This window comes from Moschus berezovskii, chromosome 14 (genome assembly GCF_049115385.1).
Source record: "Moschus berezovskii isolate FMDL1 chromosome 14, NW_MosBer_1.0, whole genome shotgun sequence".
NCBI lineage: Eukaryota > Metazoa > Chordata > Mammalia > Artiodactyla > Moschidae > Moschus > Moschus berezovskii.
This window is the reverse complement of record NC_142473.1, coordinates 74,095,329-74,122,624: the sequence shown is the minus strand read 5'-3', so window position 1 is coordinate 74,122,624 and position 27,296 is coordinate 74,095,329. Positions and strand designations below refer to the sequence as shown.

Sequence of the window (27,296 nt, the reverse complement as noted above, 5' to 3'; positions counted from 1 at the left end):
CTCTCTTGTTGAGCTATTGTGTAATGAAAAGTTTTACATTTTATGCCTACATCCAAAATGGATAATGTTAGCAAGAAAATTATGGGCTGGGAACCCTAGCATCCCATCCCAGTTTAGAAATGTGGGTGTTAATCATATGACTGCTCTCTGCTCTCTGGGGAGTACCAGCTTGCCTCTCCTGGGGAAAGGCACACCATTGGGTAAAGAATCCAAAGCTCTTTCTCATTATACTTTGGTTCCGCTGACCTTATTTCTCTTCCAGAACACACTGTGCTTTTTTTTTTTTTCTTTCAGGATTCTGTAATTGCTGTCTCCTCTCCCTGAAATGTTCTGCTTCCAGAATATTGCAAGGTCGTAACATCTTACCATTCAATATCATCTCAAATGTCACCTCCTCTGAATTGTGTTTAACTCATGGACTAATCTCTTTGCAAAATTATCTTACTGATTTTGTATCAGTCAAAAAATGTTTAACTGGTATCTTTCCAAGATATATTGTTCCATGTTTCCAAAATTATTTCCAAAAGAGGAAATAATAATGATGTCACTGTCATCAAGGAACTCAAATTGTATACACATGATAAGCACATAAACAAAGAACTGTAGGAAATGACAAGGGCTTCCCTGGTGGCTCAGAGGTTAAAGCGTCTGCCTACAACCCGGGAGACCCGGGTTCTATCCCTGGGTCGGGAAGATCCCCTGGAGAAGGAAACGGTAACCCACTCCAGTGTTCTTGCCTGGAGAATCCCATGGACGGAGAAGCCTGGTAGGCTACAGTCCACGGGGTCACAAAGAGTCGGACACGACTGAGCGACGGAATGGAATGGAAGAAAACATCAACCATAACTCTAATCCTGGAGCATAGAGTAATTGAGAATGCTCCTTCGCTAAGTAGTAGCAAACCCTTGAAGAGATTGTGTAAAAACTTGGATCTGAATCTGTGATGATCTTGGAAATAAGCACTGCACGCAAAAGCATACATTGTACAAAGGGCTGGAACAATTGAGAAAGAGAATGAAAACAAGTAAAGGAGTGAAGGGCAGTGAATCCTGAGTGATGAATAGAAGTCACACAGGGTGAGCTTTTGAGGATATAGTCAAGGGTTTGAATTTCATCTCAGTTCAATAGGAAGCAAATAGATTTTTTTTTAAAGGGGGTGACAAAATGCTACTCACATTTTTGAGGAATTCCTCTGGCCGCCTCTATGGGTTTCCCAGGTGGCACAGTGGTAAAGAATCGGCCTGCCAAGCAGGAGACACAGGGTTCCATCCTTGTATTGGGAAGATCCCCTGGAGAAGGAAATGGCAACCCACTCCAGTATTCTTGCCTGGAGATTTCCATGGACAGAGGAACTTGGTGGGCTACAGTTCATGGGGCCACAAAGGATCAGACACAACTTAGTGACTAAGGAGCAGCAAATTGAAGAATGATTAGAAGAGTATTATATTAGAAAAATCAATGCTAGATTTGTTGTAGCATCATATAAGCTATACTATTTCAGTGGTTTAACATAACCAAGTCTTATTTCTCATTCAGCTAAAGAAGGAAAGAGGGAGGCTTTGTGATTTGGTGAATCAGCAAAGATATGGCTTTCCTGTCATCTCACTATATAGCATAAGTTTGCAATGATAGGAGAATGCTTCAGACAGGAAGGGACATATAATATCTCCTCACAGTTCTGTTTGCTAGAACTCAATCACATATCTAATCAGTCTACAGCATATAATCATAGAAGTGGAACCCTAGAGAGGAAAATATTACTAAAAGTACAAAATTGAGAAGCCATTTATGTGAATGTGAAGTTTCCTCTGCATATGAAAAGCAATATTATTTCCCAAATAATTGTTTTCTCTATATCTTTATTTTTACTTTGTGTGTTTGTGTGTGTGCTCAGTTCCTCAGTCATGTATGACTCTTTGTGACTTGGTGGACAGTAGCCCACCAGGCTCTTCAGCCCATGGAATTCTCTTCTCCAGAAAAGAATACTGGAGCTGGTTGCCATTTCCTACTTCAGAGGATCTTCCTGACCCAGGGATCCAACCCTTGTCTCTTGCATCTACTGCATTGGCAGGTGGGTTCTTTACCATTTTACCACATTGGAAGGCATATTTCTACTTGACCTTATTTTGATTGGCAATGAGCTTTCTTTTCATTTTGATTCAGGCAAATTTTGCTTTATAATCAATGAGAAAGCTATTTATCTCCAACTCCTGTGTTGAATCTTTAGGAGTTTTCCCATTTCCCTTAATGATCCCCCATCTTTTGACAACCTCCATGCAGTTATTCCCATGTCAGTGTATCACACTCTGCTTAGTCACTTCAGTTGTGTCCGACCCTCTGCAACCCCATGGAACATGGCCCGCCAGGCTTCTCTGTCCATGGGATTCTCCAGAATACTGGAGTGGGTTGTCATTTCCTTCTCTAGTGATAAAGTAAGAAGTGAGCAAAGTAAGTGAGACATTACTTTGCCAACAAAGGTCCGTCTAGTCAAGGCTATGGTTTTTCCCGTGGTCATGTATGGATGTGAGAGTTGGACTGTGAAGAAAGCTGATCACCGAAGAATTGATGCTTTTGAACTGTGGTGCTGGAGAAGACTCTTGAGAGTCCCTTGTACCACAAGGAGATCCAGCTAGTCCATTCTAAGGGAGATCAATCCTGGGTGTTCATTGGGAGGACTGATGCTAAAGCTGAAACTCCAATACTTTGGCCACCTCATGCGACAAGTTGACTCACTGGAAAAGAGTCTGATGCTGGGAGGGATTGGGGTTGGGAGAAGACGGGGACGACAGAGAATGAGATGGCTGGATGGCATCGCCAACTCGGTGGACATGAGTTTGAGTGAACTCCGGGAGTTGGTGATGGACAGGGAGGCCTGGCGTGCTGTAATTCATGGGGTCGCAAAGAGTCGGACACGACTGAGCGACTAAACTGAAAGTAAGTGAAGTTGCTCAGTCATGTTCGACTCTTTGCAACCCCATGGACTGTAGCCTACCAAGCTCCTCCATCCGTGGAATTGTCCAGGCAAGAGGACTGGTTTGGGGTGCCATTTCCTTCTCCAGTGTATCACACTAGTCTTCTTACTTTATGGAGAAAAAAAAATATTTTCATTCCTTTCTTCTTCTCTTTACTTTTCACATTTTAAAAAATGTCTATGATGAGCAGTTACATGCTGCATGAAAATAAAATAAAATAAAAATTTAAAATCCTCTGTACTGAGTGTGTGGAGGATTCTAACCTTAATTCTCACTTTTTATGTTTATTCACACAACAATATTCAAGAGATACTTATTAAACTCTAAGTATGGGCAAGATTCTGAGAGAAGTGTTGGGGATAAAAAGAGTCACAAAAAAGACATGGGTTTTCCCTTATAGAGTTTACATTTGATTAGAAAGTAAGGGAATGGAAATCAGAAAAACCAAACCACAATATTAACCTTCCATGGGTCACTTGTTGAAAAGCCCCTGGAAATGTTACAAGACACAAATGAAATATTTCTAGGTTGTTAAATCCTTTACAAATATAAAGTAGCTCTTGTTGTTTGATTTCTGGTGACTTGTATTTGCTTTCTCTATATATCCCTATGAGTTTTGAGGATTGTTTTAAGTAGTATGAGACAGTAGATTCAGCTAGCTGTCGTTTCCTTCTTTCAGCTTCCTTCCTTCTTAGCCCATTAGGGAGCTGTGTACTTACTGCCTGTTCCAGCAGAGGGGCCTCACTTTTCATAGGTCCAAATAATACTGACCCACTACACAATTCTGCTTCATATTGAGCAGTTTGAACCTTTCTGGGTTTCAAACGATCTGTTCAGAAAATGAGGTGACTTGCAGTTTATTTTCCTCGTGTAAATCCAGTGTTTGTAATTTCAGAGATGAGATTTTGGATGAGATGCTGTGCATATATATAAGAAGTTATTAATAAAGTGTGAGTGGTCATGGTGAAGTCACTGAGAACTGACAGGAGAAAAGGAGTTGGTTATTCTTATTTTGTCTCCAGCTACAGGAGTTTGAAATTGGATATTTAAATATGTATAATAGTTCTCTTTACATATTTTGTCCAATATTTTGGTTTCTTTAGTTTTTCTGCATATACATTTCAAAATGTGATAGGAAAACATCAAATTTTATTTTAATAGATGGTAGAAAGTTTTATTTTTTTAAGCAAAAAAAAAAAAAAGACCTTTCAGGAAAATCAACTACACTTTTTTATGTAAAGCAAAGTCTTCTAGCCCATTTCTTCATCTGACTCCTATTAAACTTTTTAACCCATTTCTATTTTATATTCAGTGAATGTAAACCAAAGATCAAGTACACCAAGAATTGCCAAGCTTTGCTCACCGGCAGTCAGATAAGACTCTTGTTTACTCTTAGAAATTTGTCTCAACTACATTTGTTTACATGGACAGAAAAGGCATGAATTGGCACTAGGTCTGTTGAGACTGGATGATGAAGCTTCTTAGTCTGCCCTGCTTGGCTTTGCTTTGCTGTTATTCTTTTTACACAACCCTGAACAGAGTTCTGGATCTGATACCTCTATTTGAGTCCTTTGCTTCCAACACTTCTCCTTAAGAGGCTCTTCTCCACCAAGAAATTAACTTCGTGTGCATGCACACACACACACACCTATGTATAAATATAACTGCACTGCTGTGCTATACAACTGAAACTAACATGATATCACCTAATTTCGATTTAAAAAGATTAAAAAAGAAATCATCTTCCTTTTTTCATTTGTTACAAAAGCTGCAGGTAGTTTTTAATAATTCAGATAAAGGCTTTGTTATTTTTGTTTTTAATAGCCATTTTCACATCATTTTACACATACATGTGTAAATTTATATACTATATATCAGTATATATTATCAACATTATATTGTATATATTATTATATATACTTATATATCGGAGAAGGCAATGGCAAGCCACTCCAGTACTCTTGCCTAGAAAATCGCATGGACAGAGGAGCCGGGTGGGCTGCAGTCCATGGGGTCGCTACTAGTCGGACACGACTGAGCGACTTCACTTTCACACATTGGAGAAGGAAATGGCAACCCACTCCAGTGTTCTTGCCTGGAGAATCCCAGGGACGGCGGAGCCTGGTTGGCTGCCGTCTATGGGGTCGCACAGAGTTGGACACGACTGAAGCGACTTAGCAGCAGCAGTAGCAGCATACTTATATATGATTATATTTACTAAGAATATAATAATACATATACTCTTCATTAATACTCATTCAGTTCAGTTCAGTTCAGTTCAGTCACTCAGTCGTGTCCGACTCTCCGCGACCCCATGAATCACAGCACGCCAGGCCTCCCTGTCCATCACCAACTCCCGGAGTACACTCAAACTCATGTCCACAGAGTCGGTGATGCCATCCAGCCATCTCATTCTCTGTCGTCCCCTTCTCCTCCCGCCCCCAACCTTTCCCAGCATCAGAGTCTTCCAGTGAGTCAACTCGTCTCATGAGGTGGCCAAAGTATTGGAGTTTCAGCTTTAGCATCAGTCCCTCCAATGAACATCCAGGATTGATCTCCTTTAGAATGGACTGGTTGGATCTCCTTGCAGTATAAGGGACTCTCAAGAGTCTTCTCCAACACCACAGTTCAAAAGCATCGATTCTTCGGCGATCAGCCCTCTTCACAGTCCAACTCTCACATCCATACATGACCACGGGAAAAACCATTGCCTTGACTAGACGGACCTTGGTCGGCAAAGTAATGTCTCTGCTTTTTAATATACTATCAAGGTTGGTCATAGCTTTCCTTCCAAGGAGCAAGCGTCTTTTAATTTCATGGCTGCAATCAACATCTGCAGTGATTTTGGAGCCCAAAAAAACAAAGTCTGACACTGTTTCCACTGTTTTTCCATCTATTTTATATTAATTTATTGAATGTCCTTATTCTATGTGTATCACTCATCCTCTTTAATCTTTGATCTAATCGTAATCAGCATAGAAAGTATTCCAGATAAGTTCTTGCTTAATAGCAAAGAGTGAAGATAGTATTACCTTTCCTCCATTGGGTTCAGGTGATAGATCTCTTGAGAGAGTGAATTCTTTAAAGGACTGCAATGAAGATCAATGGTGTTGATCTAAGTTCTTAGGACGTCAGTTGAATTATAATTGAAGTGATTTCCTCAAGAAAATATGAATTCTGTATAGCTTTGCAACTCAAGAAAACTATTAGTAGGCTGAACACAGTTCTGGGTTCAAGATGGACGATCGAACCGTTTAGTGAGACTTCCTCCAACCTTATCATTTCTCTCTGGTTTTTTTAACCTGGATGTGATGTCTTAAAGGACCCGACGGAAATAGAACGTCGGGCGTTCTAAAATGGCGAACCGTACGGTAAAAGATGCGCACAGCATCCAAGGCACCAACCCTCAGTACCTGGTGGAGAAAATCATTTGGACGAGAATTTATGAGTCCAAATACTGGAAAGAGGAGTGTTTTGGACTTACAGCTGAACTTGTAGTCGATAAAGCCATGGAGTTAAGATTTGTGGGTGGTGTCTACGGTGGCAACATAAAGCCAACTCCTTTTTTGTGTCTAACCTTGAAGATGCTTCAGATTCAACCCGAGAAGGATATCATTGTAGAGTTTATAAAAAATGAAGATTTGAAGTATGTCCGCATGCTGGGAGCTCTTTACATGAGGTTGACAGGTACTGCAATTGATTGCTACAAGTACTTGGAGCCTCTATACAATGACTATCGAAAAATCAAGAGCCAGAACCGAAATGGAGAGTTTGAGCTGATGCATGTAGATGAATTCATTGATGAACAACTGCACAGTGAGAGAGTCTGTGATATCATTCTGCCCCGGCTACAGAAACGCTATGTGCTAGAGGAAGCTGAACAGCTGGAGCCTCGGGTTAGTGCTCTAGAAGAAGACATGGATGACGTGGAGTCCAGTGAAGAGGAAGAAGAAGAGGATGAGAAGTTGGAAAGAGTGCCGTCACCTGATCATCGCCGGAGAAGCTACCGAGACTTGGACAAACCCCGTCGCTCTCCCACACTACGCTATCGGAGGAGTAGGAGTCGGTCTCCCAGAAGGCGGAGTCATTTCCATAGCCCCTCCCCTCGCCGAGAACTGCATCGGAGCAAGAGTTCAAGACGTCATCGCAGCAGGTCCCGAGATAGACGGCACAGATCCCGCTCCAAGTCCCCAGGTCATCACCGTAGTCACAGACACAGGAGCCACTCAAAATCTCCTGAAAGGTCTAAGAAAAGCCACAAAAAGAGCCGGAGAAAGAATGAGTAATGGACTCAGTTTTGTTTTAATACAAGTGGCCTTCTGTGGAAATGAAGGCATCTGTCTACGTGGAAGAAATATACTCAGTCCCAGGCAGCTATGAGAGTACTTTAAGATTTTTTTTTAACCAAGTTTTCTTCACTTTTTTTTTTTTTTTAACATGAAAGAGGTGCTGAGTTTTGTATCTCTTTATGAATCGTATATAATCCACACGTTTGAAAGATAATGCTTCCTGAACTGAGAGCTGCTTTTGGCCTCTCTCTATAGTCAACCTTGTTTATACTCAAATTTATAAGGGCAGAATGGATTCAAATAGAGTGTATGAAACAAGGGGAGGTTGTGGCCACCTTGTTATTTTTGTTATTAAATTTGACGCCCCCCTCAAAAAAAAGAAAACTATTAGTATAATGATAATGCCACCTTTACTAAAAAAAAAAAAAATTACAGGAAAGCAAATTTTGAAAATTTTGGAGAATGATATTGCTTTCTTTTTTGAAAAGTTCAGCCTCTATATGTGAGAATATATGACTCTGTGTTCTCTAAACATTTATCTCAAAGATAGGAAAACTTGCGTTTCATGAAAATGTAACAGAAGGCACCAAAAAAGTATAAATGCAGATAGAATGCCAGTGGGTAGTGTGTCAAATAAGTTGATGTTCAGTTCAGTTCAGTCTCTCAGTCGTGTCCGACTCTCCGCAACCCCATGAATCACAGCACGCCATGCCTCCCTGTCCATCACCAACTCCCGGAGTTCACTCAAACTCAAGTCCACAGCGTTGGTGATGCCATCCAGCCATCTCATTCTCTGTCGTCCCCTTCTCCTCCCGCCCCCAACCTTTCCCATCATCAGAGTCTTTTCCAGTGAGTCAACTCGTCGCATGAGGTGGCCAAAGTATTGCAGTTTAAGCTTCAGCATCAGTCCTTCCAATGAACACCCAGGATTGATCTCTAGAATGGACTGGTTGGATCTCCTTGCAGTCCAAGGGACTCTCAAGAGTCTTCTCCAACACCACAGTTCAAAAGCATCAATTCTTCGGCGCTCAGCTTTCTTCACAGTCCAACTCTCACATCCATACATGACCACGGGAAAAACCATAGTCTTGACGAGACGGACCTTTGTTGGCAAAGTAATGTCTCTGCTTTTTAATATACTATCTAGGCTGGTCATAACTTTCCTTCCAAGGGGCAAGCGTCTTTTAATTTCATGGCTGCAATCAGCATCTGCAGTGATTTTAGAGCCCAAAAAAATAAAGTCTGACACTGTTTCCACTGTTTCCCCATCTATTTCCCATGAAGTGATGGGACCAGATGCCATGATCTTTGTTTTCTGAATGTTGAGCTTCAAGCCAACCTTTTCACTCTTCTCTTTCACTTTCATCAAGAGGCTTTTGAGTTCCTCTTCACTTTCTGCCATAAGGGTAGTGTCATCTGCATATCTGAGGTTATTGATATTTCTCCCAGAAATCTTGATTCCAGCTTGTGCTTCTTCCAGCCCAGCGTTCCTCATGATGTACTCTGCATATAAGTTAAATAAGCAAGGTGACAATATACAACCTTGACGTACACCTTTTCCAATTTGGAACCAGTCTGTTGTTCCATGTCCAGTTCTGACTGTTGCTTCCTGACCTGCATACAGGTTTCTCAAGAGGAAGATCAGGTGGTCTGGGATTCCCATCTCTTTCAGAATGTTCCACAGTTTATTGTGATCCTGTTAATTTACATATATTAAATAAATCATATGACAATATAGAAAACAAGTATTCACTAACAGAACTGAACTGACAAATAGACCAGTGACTTTCAGAGAACACTTTCAGTTTTTTGAATACAAGTTTGACTGATTTGAGAAAGTTAAGTAGAGCAACTAAAAGTCTAAGATTGATAACACTTGTTGTTCAATCACTAAGTCGTGTCCAATTCTTTGAGAAACCACCCACTCCCCAACCCCCACCAAGGACTTCAGCATGGTCAGGTGTCCCTGTCCTTCATTATCTCCAGGAGTTTGCTTAAATTCATGTCCGTTGAATCAGTGATACCATCAAACCATTGCATCCTTTGTCATCTCCTTCTCCTCCTGCTCTCAGTCTTTCCCAGCATCAAAGTCTTTTCCAAAGTTGGCTCTTCACAACAGGTGGCCAAAATATTGAAGCTTCAACTTTAGCATCAGTCTTTCCAGTGAATATTCAGAGTTAATTTCCTTTAGGATTGACTGGTTTGATCTTCTTGCTGTCCAAGGGATGCTCAAGAGTTTCCTCCAGCACCACAATTCAAAAGCATCAATCATTTGGTGTTCGGCCTTCTTTATGGTCCAGTTCATATCTGTACCTTACTACTGGAAAAAAAAAGAAAACACAGCTTTGACTAGACAGACCTTCGTTGGCAAAGTGATGTCTCTGCTTTTTAATACACTGTCTAGGTTTGTCATAGCTTTCTTTCCAAGGAGCAAACATCTTTTAATATCATGACTACAGTCACTGACTTCAGTGATTTTTGAGCCCAACAATGTAAAGTCTTTCACTATTTTGGTGTTTCCCCATCTATTTGCCATGAGGTGATGGGATCAGATGCCATGGTCTTAGTTTTTTGAACGTTGAGTTTTAAACCAGCTTAAAACTAACATTAAACCAAAAATAGGGATTGCATTGAATGTATAAATTACTTTGGGTAGTATACTCATTTTTACAATATTTATTCTTCCAATCCATGAACACGGTATATTTCTCCATCTATTAGTGTCCTCTTTGATTACTTTCACTAGTGTTTTATAGTTTCCTATGTACAAGTCTTTTTTTTCCTTAGGTAGATATATTCCTAAGTATTTAATTCTTTTCGTTGCAACAGTGAATGGAATAGTTTCCTTAATTTCTCTTTCTATTTTCTCATTATTAGTGTATAGGAATGCAAGGGATTTCTGTGTGTTGATTTTATATCCTGCAACTTTACTGTATTCATTGATTAGCTCTAGTAGTTTTCTGGTAGAGTCTTTAGGGTTTTCTGTGTAGAGGATCATGTCATTAGCGAACAGTGAAAGTTTTACTTCTTCTTTTCCAATTTGTATTCCTTTTATGTCTTTTTCTGCTCTGATTGTTGTAGCCAAAACTTCCAAAACTATGTTGAATAGTAGTGGTGAGAGTGGGCACCCTTGTCTTGTTCCTGACTTTAGGGGAAATGCTTTCAGTTTTTCACCATTAAATGTTTGCTGTGGATTTGTCATATATAGCTTTTATTAGGTTGAGGTATGTCTCTTCTATTCCTACTTTCTGGAGGGTTTTTATCATAAATGGATGTTGAATTTTGTCGAAGGCTTTCTCTGCATCTATTGAGATAATCATATGATTTTTATTTTTCAGTTTGTTAATGTGGTGTATTACATTGATTGATTTGCGGATATTGAAGAATCCTTGCATTCCTGGAATAAAGCCCACTTGGTCATGATGTATGATCTTCTTAATGTGTTGTTGGATTCTGATTTCCAGAAATTTGTTAAGGACTTTTGCATCTATGTTCATCAATGATATTGGCCTGTAGTTTTCTTTTTTTGTGGGGTCTTTACCAGGTTTTGGGATTAGGGTGATGGTGGCCTCATAGAATGAGTTTGGAATTTTCCCTTCCTCAGCAATTTTCTGGAAGAGTTTGAGTAGAATAGGTTTTAGCTCTTCTCTAAATTTTTGGTAGAATTCAGCTGTGAAGCCATCTGGTCCTGGGCTTTTGTTTGCTGGAAGGTTTCTGACTACAGCCTCTAGTTCCGTGCTTGTGATGGGTCTGTTCAGATTTTCTATTTCTTCCTGGTTCAGTTTTGGAAAGTTGTACTTTTCTAGGAATTTGTCCATTTCTTCCAGGTTATTCATTTTATTGCCATGTAATTGCTGATAGTATTCTCTAATAATCCTTTGTATTTCTGTGTTGTCGGTTGTGATCTCTCCATTTTCATTTCTAATTTTATTGGTTTGGTTCTTCTCCCTTTGTTTCTTGATGAGTCTGGCTAGTGGTTTGTCAATTGTATTTACCCGCAATCCCTATCAAGCTACCAATGATATTTTTCACAGAACTAGAACAAATAATCTCACAATTTGTATGGAAATACAAAAAACCTTGAATAGCCAAAGCAATCTTGAGGAAGAAAAATGGAACTGGGGGAATTAACCTGCCAGACTTCAGGCTCTACTACAAAGCCACAGTCATCAAGACAATATGATACTGGCATAAAGACAGAAATATAGATCAATGGAACAAAATAGAAAGCCCAGAGATAAATCCATGCACCTATGGACACCTTATCTTTGACAAAGGAGGCAAGAATATACAATGGAGAAAAGACAGTCTCTTTAACAAGTGGTGCTGGGAAAACTGGTCAGCCACTTGTAAAATAATGAAACTAGAACACTTCCTAACACCATACACCAAAATGAACTCAAAATGGATTAGGGAGCTAAATGTAAGACCAGATTCTATAAAACTCCTAGAGAAGAATGTAGGCAAAACACTCTCTGACATAAATCACAGCAGGATCCTCCATGACCCACCTCCCAGAATATTGGAAATAAAAGCAAAAATAAACAAATGGGACCTAATTAAAATCAAAAGCTTCTGCACAGCAAAGGAAACTATAAGTAAGGTGAAAAGACAGCCTTCAGAATGCGAGAAAATAATAGCAAATGAAGCAACTGATAAAGGATTAATCTCCAAAATATACAAGCAGCTCCTGCAGCTCAATTTCAGAAAAATAAATGACCCAATCAAAAAATGGGCCAAAGAACTAAACAGACATTTCTCCATAGAAGACATAAAGATGGCTAACAAACACATGAAAAAATGCTCAGCATCCCTCATAATCAGAGAAATGCAAATCAAAACCACAATGAGATACCATTTCACACCAGTCAGAATGGCTGCTATCCAAAAGTCTACATGCAATAAATGCTGGAGAGGATGTGGAGAGAAAGGAACCCTCTTACACTGTTGGTGGGAATGCAAACTAGTACAGCCACTATGGAGAACAGTGTGGAGATTCCTCAAAAAATTGGAAATAGAACTGCCATATGATCCAGCAATCGCACTCCTGGGCATACACACCGAGGAAACCAGAATTGAAAGAGACACGTGTACTCCAATGTTCATTGCAGCACTGTTTATAATAGCCAGGACATGGAAGCAACCTAGATGTCCATCTGCAGACGAATGGATAAGAAAGCTTTGGTACATATACACAATGGAGTATTATTCAGCCATTAAAAAGAATACATTTGAATCAGTTCTAATGAGGTGGATGAAACTGGAGCCTATTATACAGAGTGAAGTAAGCCAGAAAGAAAAACACCAATACAGTATACTAACACATATATATGGAATTTAGAAAGATGCAAATGTCACACAGAGTCGGGCACGACTGAAGTGACTTAGCAGTAGCAGCAGCAGGGCTTTCTCTGTGGCTGAGACAGTAAAGAATCTGCCTGAAATGTGGGAGACATGGGTTCAATCCCTGGGTTGGGAAGATCCCCTAGAGTAGGAAATGGCAACCCGCTCCACTATTCTTGTCTACAGAATTTCATGGACACAGGAGCATGGTGGGCTACAGTCCATGGGATTGCAAAGGTTTGGACACGACTGAGCCACTAACACTTTGGCACACTTGCACACTTTAGACTCCATGAGGACAATACAACTGGGAGCTGTGTGTTTAGAATCTTCCTGAACTACTCTGTATACATTTCTTCTCATGGCTGATTTTAAATTGTATCCTTTCCTTCTAATATACCAGAACTGTGATTCTAACAGCTCTCAGTGAATACTGAGTCCTTCTAGTATTATTGAATATGAGGTTGGTTTGGGGAATTCCTGAACTTGCAACTGGTATTAGAAGTGAGGGTGGTCTGTGAACTGTTCCCCTAACTTTGCAGATGGATGATTTTGCAGTTGGTGTCCTAAGTACAATTCAATGGAAAAACTTAAAATCACTGATACATATGGTTTGGGAAGAAGAGGGATGACAAGGAGAGGAATCATGAATCTTCAAGTCCTAGAATCTTCCCTATGTGCTTCATCCTTTAGGTATAATAAATAGTTAACTGGTGAGCATAACAAATTTTGGTGAATCTGAGTCTGTCTGATGTTTTATCAAACCCTATGGGTGGTGTTCAGGACCTTATCAATTCAGAGTTAGAAATGAGGACAGTCTTGGGGACTATTCATATTTTAAATTTCATTGGGTATCTGAAGCTTCTTTCTTTTTCAGTTGTCAGTCTTGGAGTTACATTATTAACCTTTAGAATTTTTCTGTACTCAGCTCAAATCTTTGTAAAGCAGTGACTCTGACCTCAAGTTATCCTAAGCTATGGACACATTTCTTTTCTACTTGGACCCCAATAGCTGCAACATCTTTCACTTTTTTTTAATTGAATGCATATAATTAAGAATCAATTTGGGTGTATGTGTAATAGATATAATATTTATTCTATAAAAAGTTGTGTTGTTCTCTAGCTCTAGTTTTATTTTGTATCCGATATTCCTTTTGTTTATAAACACACAAACATACAAGCATGGGTATATGGATGAATGTGTATTCTTATTGTCCATTTAGCTGAAAGCTCTGAAAATGATTCTATTTCTTTTTCAAGGCTTTTATTATTTTGTACATTGTAATTTTACAATATTTTTAAACTTTTACAATAGATGAATTTATTATTACTCATTTGAAAATATCTTGCACACTTATAAGAATTTATTTACTTTGATGAATTTTAATATATATGCTTATAAACATATGTATTGGATGTACATATGCAAACATATATAAAAATTAAAAGCAGGATTTGGAGAGAACTGACAGTTTATACTATTTAAAATTTCCAATAAGAACAGGTATAAGTTACTTCATCAGATTTACTCACATTGTTCAATGATGCTTTACATAAACCTTCATAGACGTTTTAATTATCTGCTAACAAATTAATTTCCAGACATTTATATTTTGATGAATATTTTAATGGATATTTATTAAAAAAAATTTTTGTGATATAGAAGCATATTCATTCTTGGATACTTCTAGCCAAATCTTATTAAATTGCCTCATTGTAACTACTTCAATTTATTCTTTGAGATTTACAGTCTATTCAACTTTAAAAAATATATGTCTCTTCCTTTTAAACATATCTACTTTTTCTTGTTTGAATTGTACTGGCATAGCTTTCATAACACTGTTAAGTAAGGGTGGTGTCAGCTGGTATCTATCTTATCCTGGTTTTAAGAGACTGATTTAAAATGAGTATCTTGCATTGTTAGAAAATTATTTGTAAAATATTTGTAAAAGATTTTACAAAGGAATTGCTGGATTTTTTAACACTTCTCTTAGTATTCACTGAGATAATCCTGTGAATTTCCTCCTTTGACTTATTTATACTACACATTATATTCAAAGATGATACTAACATTAAAGAAAATGCTATTTCCAGAGCACTTTAATATGAGCTAGACATTGGGTTAAGTGCTAATTCATTAAAAGTAAATCATTTTGGCATTTCTGCCGAAGAATTGATGCTTTTGAACTGTGATGTTGGAAAAGACTCTTGAGAGTCCCTTGTACTGCAAGGAGATCCAACCAGTCCATTCTAGAGGAGATCAATCCTGGGTGTTCATTGGAAAGACTGATGCTAAAGCTGAAACTGCAATACTTTGGCCACCTCATGCGACGAGTTGACTCACTGGAAAAGACTCTGATGCTGGGAAGGGTTGGGGGCGGGAGGAGAAGGGGACGACCGAGAATGAGATGGCTGGATGGCATCTCCGACTCTGCGGACATGAGTTTGAGTGAACTCCGGGAGTTGGTGATGGACAGGGAGGCCTGGCGTGCTGTGATTCATGGGGTCGCAGAGAGTCGGACACGACTGAGCGACTGAACTGAACTGAACTGAACTGAAACAGTGTTAATTGCTCATGTTCTATTTTAATATCAGATTGTGTTATATGCTTATTTTATTTAGAATTATTTTAATTTCCTCACAGAGTAGGAACATAAATATTGAATTTTTTCTCAAAAGGTATTTAAAGACTCAAAATATAATTTTCTATATATTGACCTTAAAACAGCTTTTTTTTTAACATATCCATAGCCTTAATAAGTTGCCTTTTCCACTGTCTGCCTCCATTTGTCACATGCTTATTTGAATTTCACTTACAAAAATTTATTTAACTGAGAAAATGGATTATACGGGAAAGCCAAGTCTAGAAGCATGCCTGTGAGGTGATAGCATGGAAATCAGGTGGCCTTTTGGAGAAGAATTCCTAAAAGAAAGCTCACCAATTTAATCATCTGCCTTTCAGTTTTCCTTATACACAAACCCCAGTGATCCTCATTTTTTAATATCTAAAAGTTTTAAAAAATACAAAAAAGCTGTTTTGCTCTTTGATTTTTTATTGCCTTTTTTTTTAACCTCCATGAATTTTTCTGACTTTAACATATGACCACCATTGGCTGATTTCAGTAGTGCTTATGGTAATAGAGATGCTCCTTTAGCTTGGGTGATAGCACATTATAAGAGGGAGCAGGCGCTCTAGTGCCTGTGTTAGCACTAGTGGCAACAGCACAGGTGCATCCTCAGTGCCAGCAGGTGCCCTTTAGACAGGGGTCACTGCCCTGCACCTCAGACACTGCTCCACTGGCAACATCAATGTCTTTGTCAGGCATTGATAATACCTCCACCGTATCTCATTCTAGCAGACAATGAAGAAGTCATGAGTGTAAACAGTCTGAACAAATAAGGAAGAACTGCTTATGAGTTTGCATGGAATCATCAGAAAGTCCTTAGGACTCCTTAAGGTACTTGAGAGTGTAGAAAAGATATACAGTCACATACATGCTCCTTGGTGATTGTAACATTTCTTTTATTACCCCTAATCTCCTGGGTTCAGAGAAAAGCAGGTTACAGTCCAAAACTTCTGAACTTTTTGGTTGTTCCCTACTCTACCAACAAGAGACCTAAAAGGTATATATTTGACTGAATGGGCTTTACACTGTACAATTGTGAATATTTGAATTTGATTTTAAAACTGGACAAATATTACACACATGCACACCCATGTGTATCTACATATGCACAGGCAGAGGCTAGAATTCAAAGTATTTGTAGTATTTAGAACTGAAGAGAAATGATTGTAAAAAATCCTGTTAGATGTCCTCTATGAAGCTTTAATGATATTTACAAGTAAATATTCATATTAAAAAAACCCTTAAGTTTGAATGTAATGAATATAGGCCTCCTTTAGGCATAGAGAAAGAACATAAGAAATACAGTCAATTTTAAATTTTCTAATGTTTAAAAAGTAGAAAATTTTCTCCTTACCTCATTTGGCTAATAATATGTAGAAGCTGTGCCTCTAAAATTATCTGAGTCAATGATTTCAAAAGAGCTAAACAAGTTGGAATATAGTGAAAATGGCAATTCCTAAATAAACTGATAGATGAGTTAGATACAGATAATAGAATGATAATAGATAAAAGCTATAAATAAAGCCATGCAGTGTTTGATTCCCTTTACTTTACATCATACGAATTTAAAATACTAGAGATGACAAACTGAGCCAAGTAGCAATTGTATGAATGTTTCTAAATATAAAATATAGAAGCAACAACTTGAAAAGAAGCTTTTGAGCATTGTGCAAAAGCTTAGGATGTACACGTTCAAATCTTAAGGCATAATTCCAATTCTGTTAATAACTGTGATGAAAGAATCTTGGCTTTAGTATTATAGTTTGGGGGTGGGGGTGGGAATCTTGACTAAATTAATTAACCTCCTAAACCTCAGTTTCTTCATCTGATCAATGAAAAGGATAGCCTCATAACTTTGGGAGAATTAACACAGATCGTGTGAGGAAAACCCTTAGATGAGACACAGGCATGTAACATAATGACGCTGAACAAAGCATAGCTTGGGAAATCAAAAAACTGAAATTCAGTGACCTGACTTTCAACTCTTCACTTCAGTTCAATTGCTCAGTTATATCTCACTTTTTGTGACCCCATGGACTGCAGCATTCCAGGCCTCCCTGTCCATCAACAACGCCCAGAGTTTACTAAACTCATGACCATTGAAACGGGAATGGCATCCAAAAATCTCATCCTCTGTCATCCCCTTCTCCTCCTACCTTCAATATTTCCCAGCATCAGGGTCTTTTCAAATGAGTCAGTTCCTCATATCAGGTGGCCAAAGTATTGGAGTTACAGCTTCAACATCAGTCCTTCCATGAATATTCAAGACTGATTTCCTATAGGATGGACTGGTTGGATATCCTTGCAATCCACAGGACTCTCAAGAGTCTTCTCCAATACCACAGTTCAAAAGCATCAGTTCTTCGGGACTCAGATTTCTTTATAGTCCAACAACTCTCACATCCATACATGACTACTGGAAAAACCATAGCCTTGACTAGAAGGACCTTTGCTGGCAAAGTAATGTCTCTCCTTTTTAATGTGCTGTCTAGGTTGGTCATAACTTATCTCCCAAGGAGTAAGCATCTTAAATTTCATGGCTGCAGTCCCCATCTGCAGTGATTTTGGAGCCCAAGAAAATAAAGTCTGTCACTGTTTCCACTGTTTCTCCATTTGCCATGAAGTGATGGGACCGGATGCCATGATCTTTGTTTTCTGAATGTTGAGCTTTAAGACAACTTTTTCACTCTCCTCTTTTATTTTCATCAAGAGGCTCTTTAGTTCTTCGCTTTCTGCCATAAAGATGGCGTCATCTGCATATCTGAGGTTATTGCTATTTCTCCCCGCAATCTTGTTTCCAGCTTGTGCTTCATAAAGCCCAGCATTTCTCATGATGTACTCTGCATATAAGTTAAATAAGCAGGGTGACAATATCCAGCCTTGACGTACACCTTTCCCTACTTGGAACAAGTCTATTGTGCCATGTCCAGTTCTAACTGTTGCTTCCTGTCCTGCATACAGATTTCTCAAGATGCAGGTCAGGTGGTCTGGTATTCCCATCTCTTTCTCATCAGAATTTTCCACAGTTTGTGGTGATTCACACGGTCAAAGACTTTAGCATAGTCAATAAAGCAGAAATAGATGTTTTTCTAGAACTCTCTTGCTTTTTTGATAATCCAACAGATATTGGCAATTTTATCTCTGGTTCTTCTGCCTTTTCTAAAACCAGTTTGAACATCTGGAATTTCATGGTTCATGTACTGGTGAAGCCTGGCTTGGAGAATTGTGAACATTACTAGTGTGTGAGATGAGTGCAACTGTGGGTAATTTAAGCATTCTTTGGCCTTTCCTTTTTTGGGATTGGAATGAAAACTGACCTTTTCCAGTCCTGTGGCTACTGCTGTTTTCTAAAATTGCTGGCACATTGAGTGCAGCACTTTCACAGCATCATCTTCTAGGACTGAAATAGCTCAACTGGAAGTCCATCACCTCCACTAGCTTTGTTTGTGGTGATGCTTTCTAAGGCCCATTTGACTTCACATTCCAGGGTGTCTGGCTCTAGGTGAGTGAGCATACCACCGTGATTGTCTGGGCAGTGTAGATCTTTTTTGTACAGTTCTTCTGTGTATTCTTGCCACCTCTTCTTCATAACTTCTGTTTCTGTTAGGTCCATACCATTTCTGCCCTTTATTGTGTCCATCTTTCCATTAAATGTTCCCTTGGTATCTTTAATTTTCTTGAAGACAGCTCTAGTGTTTCCCATTCTATTTTTTTCCTCTATTTCTTTGCACTGATCACTGAAGAAGGCTTTATTATCTCTCCTTGCTATTCTTTGGAACTCTGCATTCAGGTGCTTATATCTTTCTTTTTCTCCTTTGCTTTTTATTTCTCTTATTTTCACAGCTATATGTAAGGCCTCATAAGACAGTCATTTTCATTTTGTTCAATTCCTTTTCTTGGGGATGGTTTGGTCCCTGTCTCCTGTACAATGTCATGAACCTCCATCCATAGTTCATCAGGCACTGTCTATCAGTTCTAATCCCTTAAATCTATTTCTCACTTCCACTGTATAATTATAAGGGATTTCACTTAGGTCACACCTGAATGGCATAGTGGTTTTCCCTACTTTCTTCAATTTAAGTCTGAATTTGGCAATAAGGAGTCATGATCTGAGCCACAGTCAGCTCCTGGTCATGTTTTTGGTAACTGTATAGAGCTTGTCCAACTTTGGCTGCAAAGAATATATGTAATCAATCTGATTTCGATAGTGACCATCTGGCAATGTCCATGTGTAGAGTCTTCTCTTGTGTTGTGGAAAAGGGTGTTTGCTATGACCAGTCCATTCTGTTTTCAAAACTCTATTAGCCTTTGCCCTGCTTCATTCTGTACAAGGGCAAATTTGCCTGTTACTCCAGGTGTTTCTTGACTTCCTACTTTTGCATTCCAGTCCCCAATAATGAAAAGGACATCTTTTTTGAGTGTTAGTTCTAAAAGGTCCTGTAGGTCTTCATAGTACCGTTCAACTTCAGCTCCTTCAGCATTACTGGTAGGGGCATAGACTTGGATTACCATATTGAAACATTTGCCTTGGAAAAGAACAGAAGTCATTCTGTAGTTTTTGAGATTGCACCCAAGTACTGCATTTCGGACTCTTTTGTTGACTTTGATGGCTATTCCATTTCTTCTACAGGATTCTTTCCCACAGTAGTAGATATAATGGTCATCTGAGTTAAATTCACCCATTCCAGTCCATTTTAGTTCACTGATTCCTAAAATATAGATGTTCGCTCTTGCTGTCTCCTGTTTGGCCAGTTCTAATTTGCCTTGATTCATGGCCCTAACATTCTAGTATGGATGTGAGAGTTGGACTGTGAAGAAAGCGGATTGCCAAAGAATTGATGCTTTTTAACTGTGGTGCTGGAGAAGACTCTTGAGAGTCCCTTGGACTGCAAGGAGATCCAACCAGTCCATTCTAAAGGAGATCAATCCTGGGTGTTCACTGGAAGGACTGATGCTAAAACTGAAACTGCAATACTTTGGCCACCTCATGCAAAGAGTTGAATCACTGGAAAAGACTCTGATGCTGGAAGGGATTGGGGGCAGGAGGAGAAGAGGATGACAGAGAATGAGATGGCTGGATGGCATCACCGACTTGATGGACATGAGTCTGAGTGAACTCTGGGAGTTAGTGATGGACAGGGAGGCCTGGCGTGCTGTGAGTCATGGGGTCGCAAAGAGTCAGACATGACTGAGCGACTGAACTGAACTGAACTGAATTGATGCAATATTGCTCTTTACAGCATTGGACGTTGCTTCTGTCACCAGTCACATCCACAACTGGGTGTTGTTTTTGCTTTGGGTCCATCTCTTCATTCTTTCTGGAGTTATTTCTCCATTGGCATTCTGTGATTCATGGTGTCGCAAAGAGTCGGGCACAATTGAGCGACTGAACTGAACTGATCTCCAGTAGCATGTTGGGAATGTACTGACCTGGAGAGTTTATCTTTCAGTGTCCTAACTTTCTGCCTTTCATACTGTTCATGGGGTTCTGAAGGCAAGAGTACTGAAGTGGTTTGCCATTCCCTTCTCCAGTGGACCACATTTTGTCAAAACGCTCCACCATGACCCGTCCGTCTTGGGTGGCCCTACATGGCATGGCTCATAGTTTCACTGAGTTAGACAGGGCTGTGGTCCATGTGATCAGGTTGGTTTCTTTGTGATTGTGGTTTTCAGTCTGTCTGCACCCTGATGGAGAAGGATTACAGGCTTATGAAATCTTCCTGATGGGAGAGACTGACTGAGAGTGAAGCTGGGTCTTGTTCCAATGGTTGGGGCCATGCTCAGTACATCTTTAATCCAATTTTCTGTTGATGGGTGGAGCTGTGTTCCATCCCTGCTACTTACCTCTCTAACCTTAGTTCTATAAAATCAAGGGGTGAACTAAGGCTCTTAGAATACTAACTGAAGTTCCTTTTATTAAATATGATTTTTAATTAGAATATTTTTTGATCAAAAGGCTATTGTATATATGTGTATGTGTTTTAAATAAGCACAGGAGGGGAAAACAGTGAACCTTGCTTTTGGAATGAATTTCATAGGACATGGAAGGACTGAAGCTGAAGCTGAAACTCCAATACTTTGGCCACCTCATGCGATGAGTTGACTCACTGGAAAAGAGTCTGATGCTGGGAGGGATTGGGAGCAGGAGGAGAAGGGGACAACAGAGAATGAGATGGCTGGATGGCATCACCGACTCGATGGACATGAGTTTCAGTGAACTCCGGGAGTTGGTGATGAACAGGGAGGCCTGGCGTGCTGTGATTCATGGGGTCGCAGAGAGTCAGACACGACTGAGCGACTGAACTGAACTGAAGCTGAGCAAATATTACTTGCCCTATTGATTCCCACATACTACTGTTTGTAATTATGATAGGGCTTATTTTCCCTCTCTTGTTGCAAGTTAAAATTTATAAGTGAAGTTTGGGCCAGAAAAAACTGAATGTATCAGTGATGTATGTGACATAAAAATTTTATTGTTTTGCTTTCAATTACAAATGAACCAAGGTATTGTATCATAGAATCTTTGAGTTGGAAAGAATCTTAGCAACTGTTTTCAATCCAATTACTTACCCCCTACTTTTCTATTTGAAATACCTTGGTGAATATTCCTTACCCTATAATGGTCAGGTATTAATAAGTGATGAATGCACTAAATAGTGATATCCTTAAGTAGATTACGTAAGAAAGAACAACAAAAGAGAGGAAGAAAATTTTCAAAAGAGGGCTTTATAGCCAGAATGAGGATTGTTAAAATCCATAGCTCAGGAAATGTATAGTTTTGTTCTTTTTTTATAGTTAGGAGGTTTATCTTGGGATTTCTGAAAAATGATACATATTAAACGTAAGCTGGGATTTTCAATATCCAATTAACTTTGAATACAAGGTAGGCCATGAAAAACAGAGCCTATTTAGCCTAGTTTTAAGTATATCCTATTTTCTAGGATAGAATTAAAGAACTCAGGCATTTCTTAGTCAAACATGACCCTCATATGATAGTGCTATTAATGTACCTGAATGTGGCTTTAAGTCTGAATCACTGCAAACTTTTCAACTTACTCATTCTATGAGCTTAGAGATGCATATATTAAGAGAAACTGAAAAAAAAATGCAAGAAATAAATTGTTTTTCCTATGACCTGTCTGGTACTCAAGCATAAAAAGAGCCATTCATTTCAATTCACATCTGTTCAATTCAATCCGGCTTGATTTGATTTGATTCTATGCAAATTGATGTGGCTTATTCAACAAATATTTCTAGAAAGGTGTAAGAGAGATAAAAAAGAAAGTCTCTTGGCTTTTCAAGAGTTATAGTTAAATACCACTAGGACTCAAAGAAGTTTACCTCCCATCTAACCCAATTTAAGAAGACCTCTTAGAACAGGTGGCATTTAAACTGAATTTTGAAGAAAGGGTAGTGCTGACAGAGGTAAATATGGGAGATAAATCATTGCTGACAAATAATCAGTTAAAATAAAGCCTTATTCTAGAAGAGTCAGGAAGTCCAGAGGTGGAACTTAGACCTGTAGGTATGGGAAAGAGAAGCTTACCTAAGGAAAGAAAAATTCATGAGACCTTAATTTTGGTGGGTCAAAGTCCAGTTAAGTAGTTATACTAAGTTCTGGAGACTGTCAGAAGAAAAGGTATGTGAAATGGTTATGCTCAAAGAAAATAATAAAGAAAATAATGCTAAAGATAGAGGAATAATTACATAGAAGTGCCTACAGGGAAGTATGTGAGATTAATGCACTGGCATTAATCCAGGCTACAAGATGAAAGGCCTGGCATTGACCCTTAGCAGCCATTGGCACAGTGGGTCTCTGGTCTATCTTTGCTCCCAAGCATCCATTTTGGCTGCTTCTCCATCTTGCTGAAGCTACAATCACCCAGACTCTCAAATCCCATTTCCCACTTCTGCCACATTTACTCCTGTCATTACTATCTTATACAACACACAGTTACATATCAGATATTCAATAAATATGCTTAATAATTCAAATTCCTCTTTTTCAAAATGTTTCAGCATCCACAGTTTAAGCAGCACAATGTCCAATGAACTTGGATTGTTATTTGTGCCTCCTTTACATCTCAGAAAGTTATCCAAGTTTAAGGTGGTGTTATGGACTGAATAGTAATCCCCAATGTTATATATTGAAACCATAATAAAATGGGAGGGCATCTGGAGGTGGGGCCTTTGGAAGGTAATTATGTTGATAGGAGGTCATGAAGTCATAGGGTCCTGATGATGGGATCGATGGAATTTAGTACCTTTATAAGGAGACTAGAGTGGCTTGCCTGGCAGTCCAGTGGTTAAGACCCCAGGCTCCCAGTTCAAGGACACAGGTTCTATCCCTGTTTGGGGAACTAAGGTCCTGTGTGATGTGCAGTGTGGACAAAAATAAATAAAACAAAAAAAGTAAAGAGACTGGAGAGCAATGCAGCCTCTCTCTTTCCTCTCTCTTTCTTTCCCTCTCTTCCTTTTTTTTCTCTCTCTCTTTCTCTGGCAAATGAATATATAGCAAGGAGGCAGCCTTCTGTCTCTTTTTGATATATGAAGATATAGCAAGAAGCCAGGAAGAAGGTTCTCACCAAAACACAATGTTGGCACCCCTATCTTGGACTTCTCAGACTCCAGAACTGTGGGAAGTAAATGTCTGTTGTTGAAAGTGATGCAGTGCTTGCTATTTCGTTATAACAGTCTGAACTAAGACAGGTAGGGACAATGTTTTCTGCCTCTAACTGTGGTCCCTCCTCACAGAGTTTCGGACATGTAATGCTGAAGTAATCAGCCCATAGAGAAATCTATACTATACTGGATAATCAGTTCAGTTCAGTTCAGTCGCTCAGTCGTGTCCAACTCTTTGTGACCCCATGAATCACAGAACTCCAGGCCTCCCTGTCCATCACCAACTCCCGGAGTTCACTCAAACTCATGTCCATCGAGTCGGTGATGCCATCCAGCCATCTCATTCTCCGTCGTCCCCTTCTCCTCCTGCTCGCAATCCCTCCCAGCATCAGAGTCTTTTCCAGTGAGTCAACTCGTCGCATGAGGTGGCCAAAGTATTGCAGTTTCAGTTTTAGCATCAGTTCTTCCAATGAACACCCAGGATTGATCTCCTTTAGAATGGACTGGTTGGATCTCCTTGCAGTCCAAGGGACTCTTAAGAGTCTTCTCCAGCACCACACTTCAAAATCATCAGTTCTTCGGCGATCAGCTTTCTTCACAGTCCAACTCTCACATCCATACATGACCACGGGAAAAACCATAGCCTTGACTAGGCGGATCTTGGTTGGCAAAGTAATGTCTCTGCTTTTTAATATGCTATCTAGGTTGGTCATAACTTTCCTTCCAAGGAGTAAGCGTCTTTTAATTTCCTGGCTGCAATCAGCATCTGCAGTGATTGTGGAGCCCCCAAAAATAAAGTCTGACACTGTTTCCACTGTTTCCCCATCTATTTCCCATGAAGTGATGGGACCAGATGCCATGATCTTTGTTTTCTGAATATTGAGCTTCAAGCCAACCTTTTCACTCTCCTCTTTCACTTTCATCAAGAGGCTTTTGAGTTCCTCTTCACTTTCTGAATATTCTTCAGTGATTGCTTTGAATTGATAATACGATATAGTACTTTAAAATTTTTTTTGAAAAATGGAAAATCAACATAAATTAACTACAATATTACTATCAACATCTTTCTGCAAATACCTATTTTAATAAATTTGTGTTACCTAATACTGCTCCATGACATGGGTATGTTACTGTTAGTTGCTCAGTTGTGTCCAACTCTTTGTGACCCCATGTATTGTAGCCCACCAGGGCTCTCTGTCTATGGAGTTCTCCAGGCAAAGATACTGGACTGGTTTGCATTTCCTACTCCAAGGGCTATTCCTGACACAGGGATTGAACCCCCATCGCCTGCATTGGTGGGAAGATTCTTTACTGTCTGAGCCATCAAGGAAGCTCAACATGGATATACAATATTTATTTATTCATCCTAGTGAATCTGAACCTATGATTTCTTTCTAGTGTTTTTGCTATTATTAACAATGCTACTCTAAAGGGTTTTAAAAATCTCTACTATAGAATATATGCAAGATTTTCCTTAGGGTATATATTTAAAATAAAATTGCTAGGACATTGTTGCTGTTGCTTTGTTGTTTAGTCTCTAAGCCATGTCCAACTCTTTTGTGACCCCACAGACTGTAGCCTACCAGGCTCCTCTCTCCATGAGATTTTCCAGGCAAGGATACTGGAGTGGGCTGCCATTTCCTCAAGAAAATGGCACTTTTCCCCCTCATGGTTTGGCCAATTTAAATTTCCAGAACAGTGAAAAGATACTCTAGGTCCTTGGATCAATGTTGTATTACTAGTCTTATTTTGACAAACTGATGAGTGTAAAATAATACCTTACTGTGATTTTAAGTTTTCAATTTTCTCACCAATGAGGTTGTCAATATTTCATACATATATTTGTTATTTAAATTTCCTCATTTGAATTTCTCTTAATGCCACAAAGGAAATCTTTTTATACTTTGGGTTCTACTTACTGTCCAATCATACGTGTCCTGAATACTTTCTTCCACATCATGGATTGTCTTTGCACACTATTTTTGCTGACTCTTTATCCACACATAATTTTAATTTGTAAAATTTGACAAATGTCATAGTTCTAATTTTTGTATTTAATACAAGCATCCTGAAATCATAAAGATAATCTATTTCAAGCTTTCAATCCACAGAATTAAAATAGGACATGACCATTTGATTTTATAATTTAAATGAGAAGTCTTCTTGAAAAATATAACCATAGTTATTTCTATATAATTAGTCCCAAATAATTAATTTAAATCTATGGAAAACATTACTTCCATAGGTAGAGGAAAGTAGTCAGAAAGAGTGTTCATTGCTATTGATTTTTTTCTCTCAGAATATATCAAAGTCAGGCAATGGAAGATAAGTGAATACATACATACATACATATATATATATATATATATCCATATATATGTATATGCACATATGGGCTTCCCTGGTGGCTCAGATGGTAAAGAATTTGCCTGGAATACAGGATACCCAGGTTCGATCCCTGAGTCGGGAAGATCCTCTGAAGAAGGGAATGGATACCCACTCTAGTATTCTTCCATGGAGAATTCCATGGACAGAGGAGCCTGATGGGCTACAGTCCATGGGGTCACAAAGAGTCAGACATGATTGAGTGGCTAACACTTTCACTTTTATATATATATATATATATATATGTGTGTATGTATATACAGACATACATATATATCTCCATAAATATATTTATATGTATGCTAACTTAATTTACACACATAAAACATAATTTATGAATTCATATTCATATATGTAAATAAAACATAATGCATAAGGAAATATGAAAATACGGGTAAAATTAAGCAGTGTCTGTATCTTATTCTGCCTCTCTGCCAGAGGTATTTTCAAATGGAGCTAAACTTAAAGAACAGTAAAAGAACCAACAACTATATCACTGGTTCTTTTATGTTTAGTGACTTCAGCTGTAGGGCTATGGCAAATCTTGTATATTAGTTAACTACTTACTGTTATTTAGCAAATTTCCATTAAATATTGGAGCTTAAACAAACATGTTATCTTATGGTTTCCCTGGGTCAGAAACCTGGCATGGCTTAGTGGCATGACCCTGGTTCCAGGTCTCTCGGAAGATGCAGTTAAGCTATCGTCTGGAGTTGTACATAATTTCATATGGAAGCTCATTCAGTAATAATGCACTTTGAGTTCACTCCTGGGCTTGCTGACAGGATTTAGTTCCTCCCTGGCTATTTGACCCAGAGATTCAATTTCTCTTGGTCTGTTGGCTGAAGGCTCCCTCAGTTCCTCACTCCTTGGGCCTGTCCATAAAGAAACTTACAACATGGCAGCTGATTTCCCGAGAGTAAGCAACTGAGTGAGAGCATCCAAAAAGGCCTCCTTGTCCATCACCAACTCCCAGAGCCTACGCAAACTCATACCTATCATGGCGATGATGCCTTCCAACCATCTCATCCCCTGTCTTCCCCTTCTCCTCCTGCCTTC

At 39.0% G+C, this 27,296-nt stretch overlaps 1 protein-coding gene across 1 annotated transcript; it reads left to right on the top strand.

Moving 5' to 3' along the window:
- The first annotated feature begins 6,324 nt into the window (after nt 1-6,324).
- On the top strand, nt 6,325-7,564 carry LOC129554058 (pre-mRNA-splicing factor 38A). The gene has a single exon (XM_055422707.2). It carries the CDS (start codon nt 6,329-6,331, stop codon nt 7,256-7,258), a length of 930 nt encoding a protein of 309 aa, XP_055278682.2. The 5' UTR covers nt 6,325-6,328; the 3' UTR covers nt 7,259-7,564.
- Nucleotides 7,565-27,296: the final 19,732 nt, after the last annotated feature.

What these genes read in the sequence shown, in the direction of transcription:
- LOC129554058 (XM_055422707.2), top strand. Translation starts at nt 6,329, where the DNA reads ATGGCGAACCGTACGGTAAAAGATGCGCACAGCATCCAAGGCACCAAC.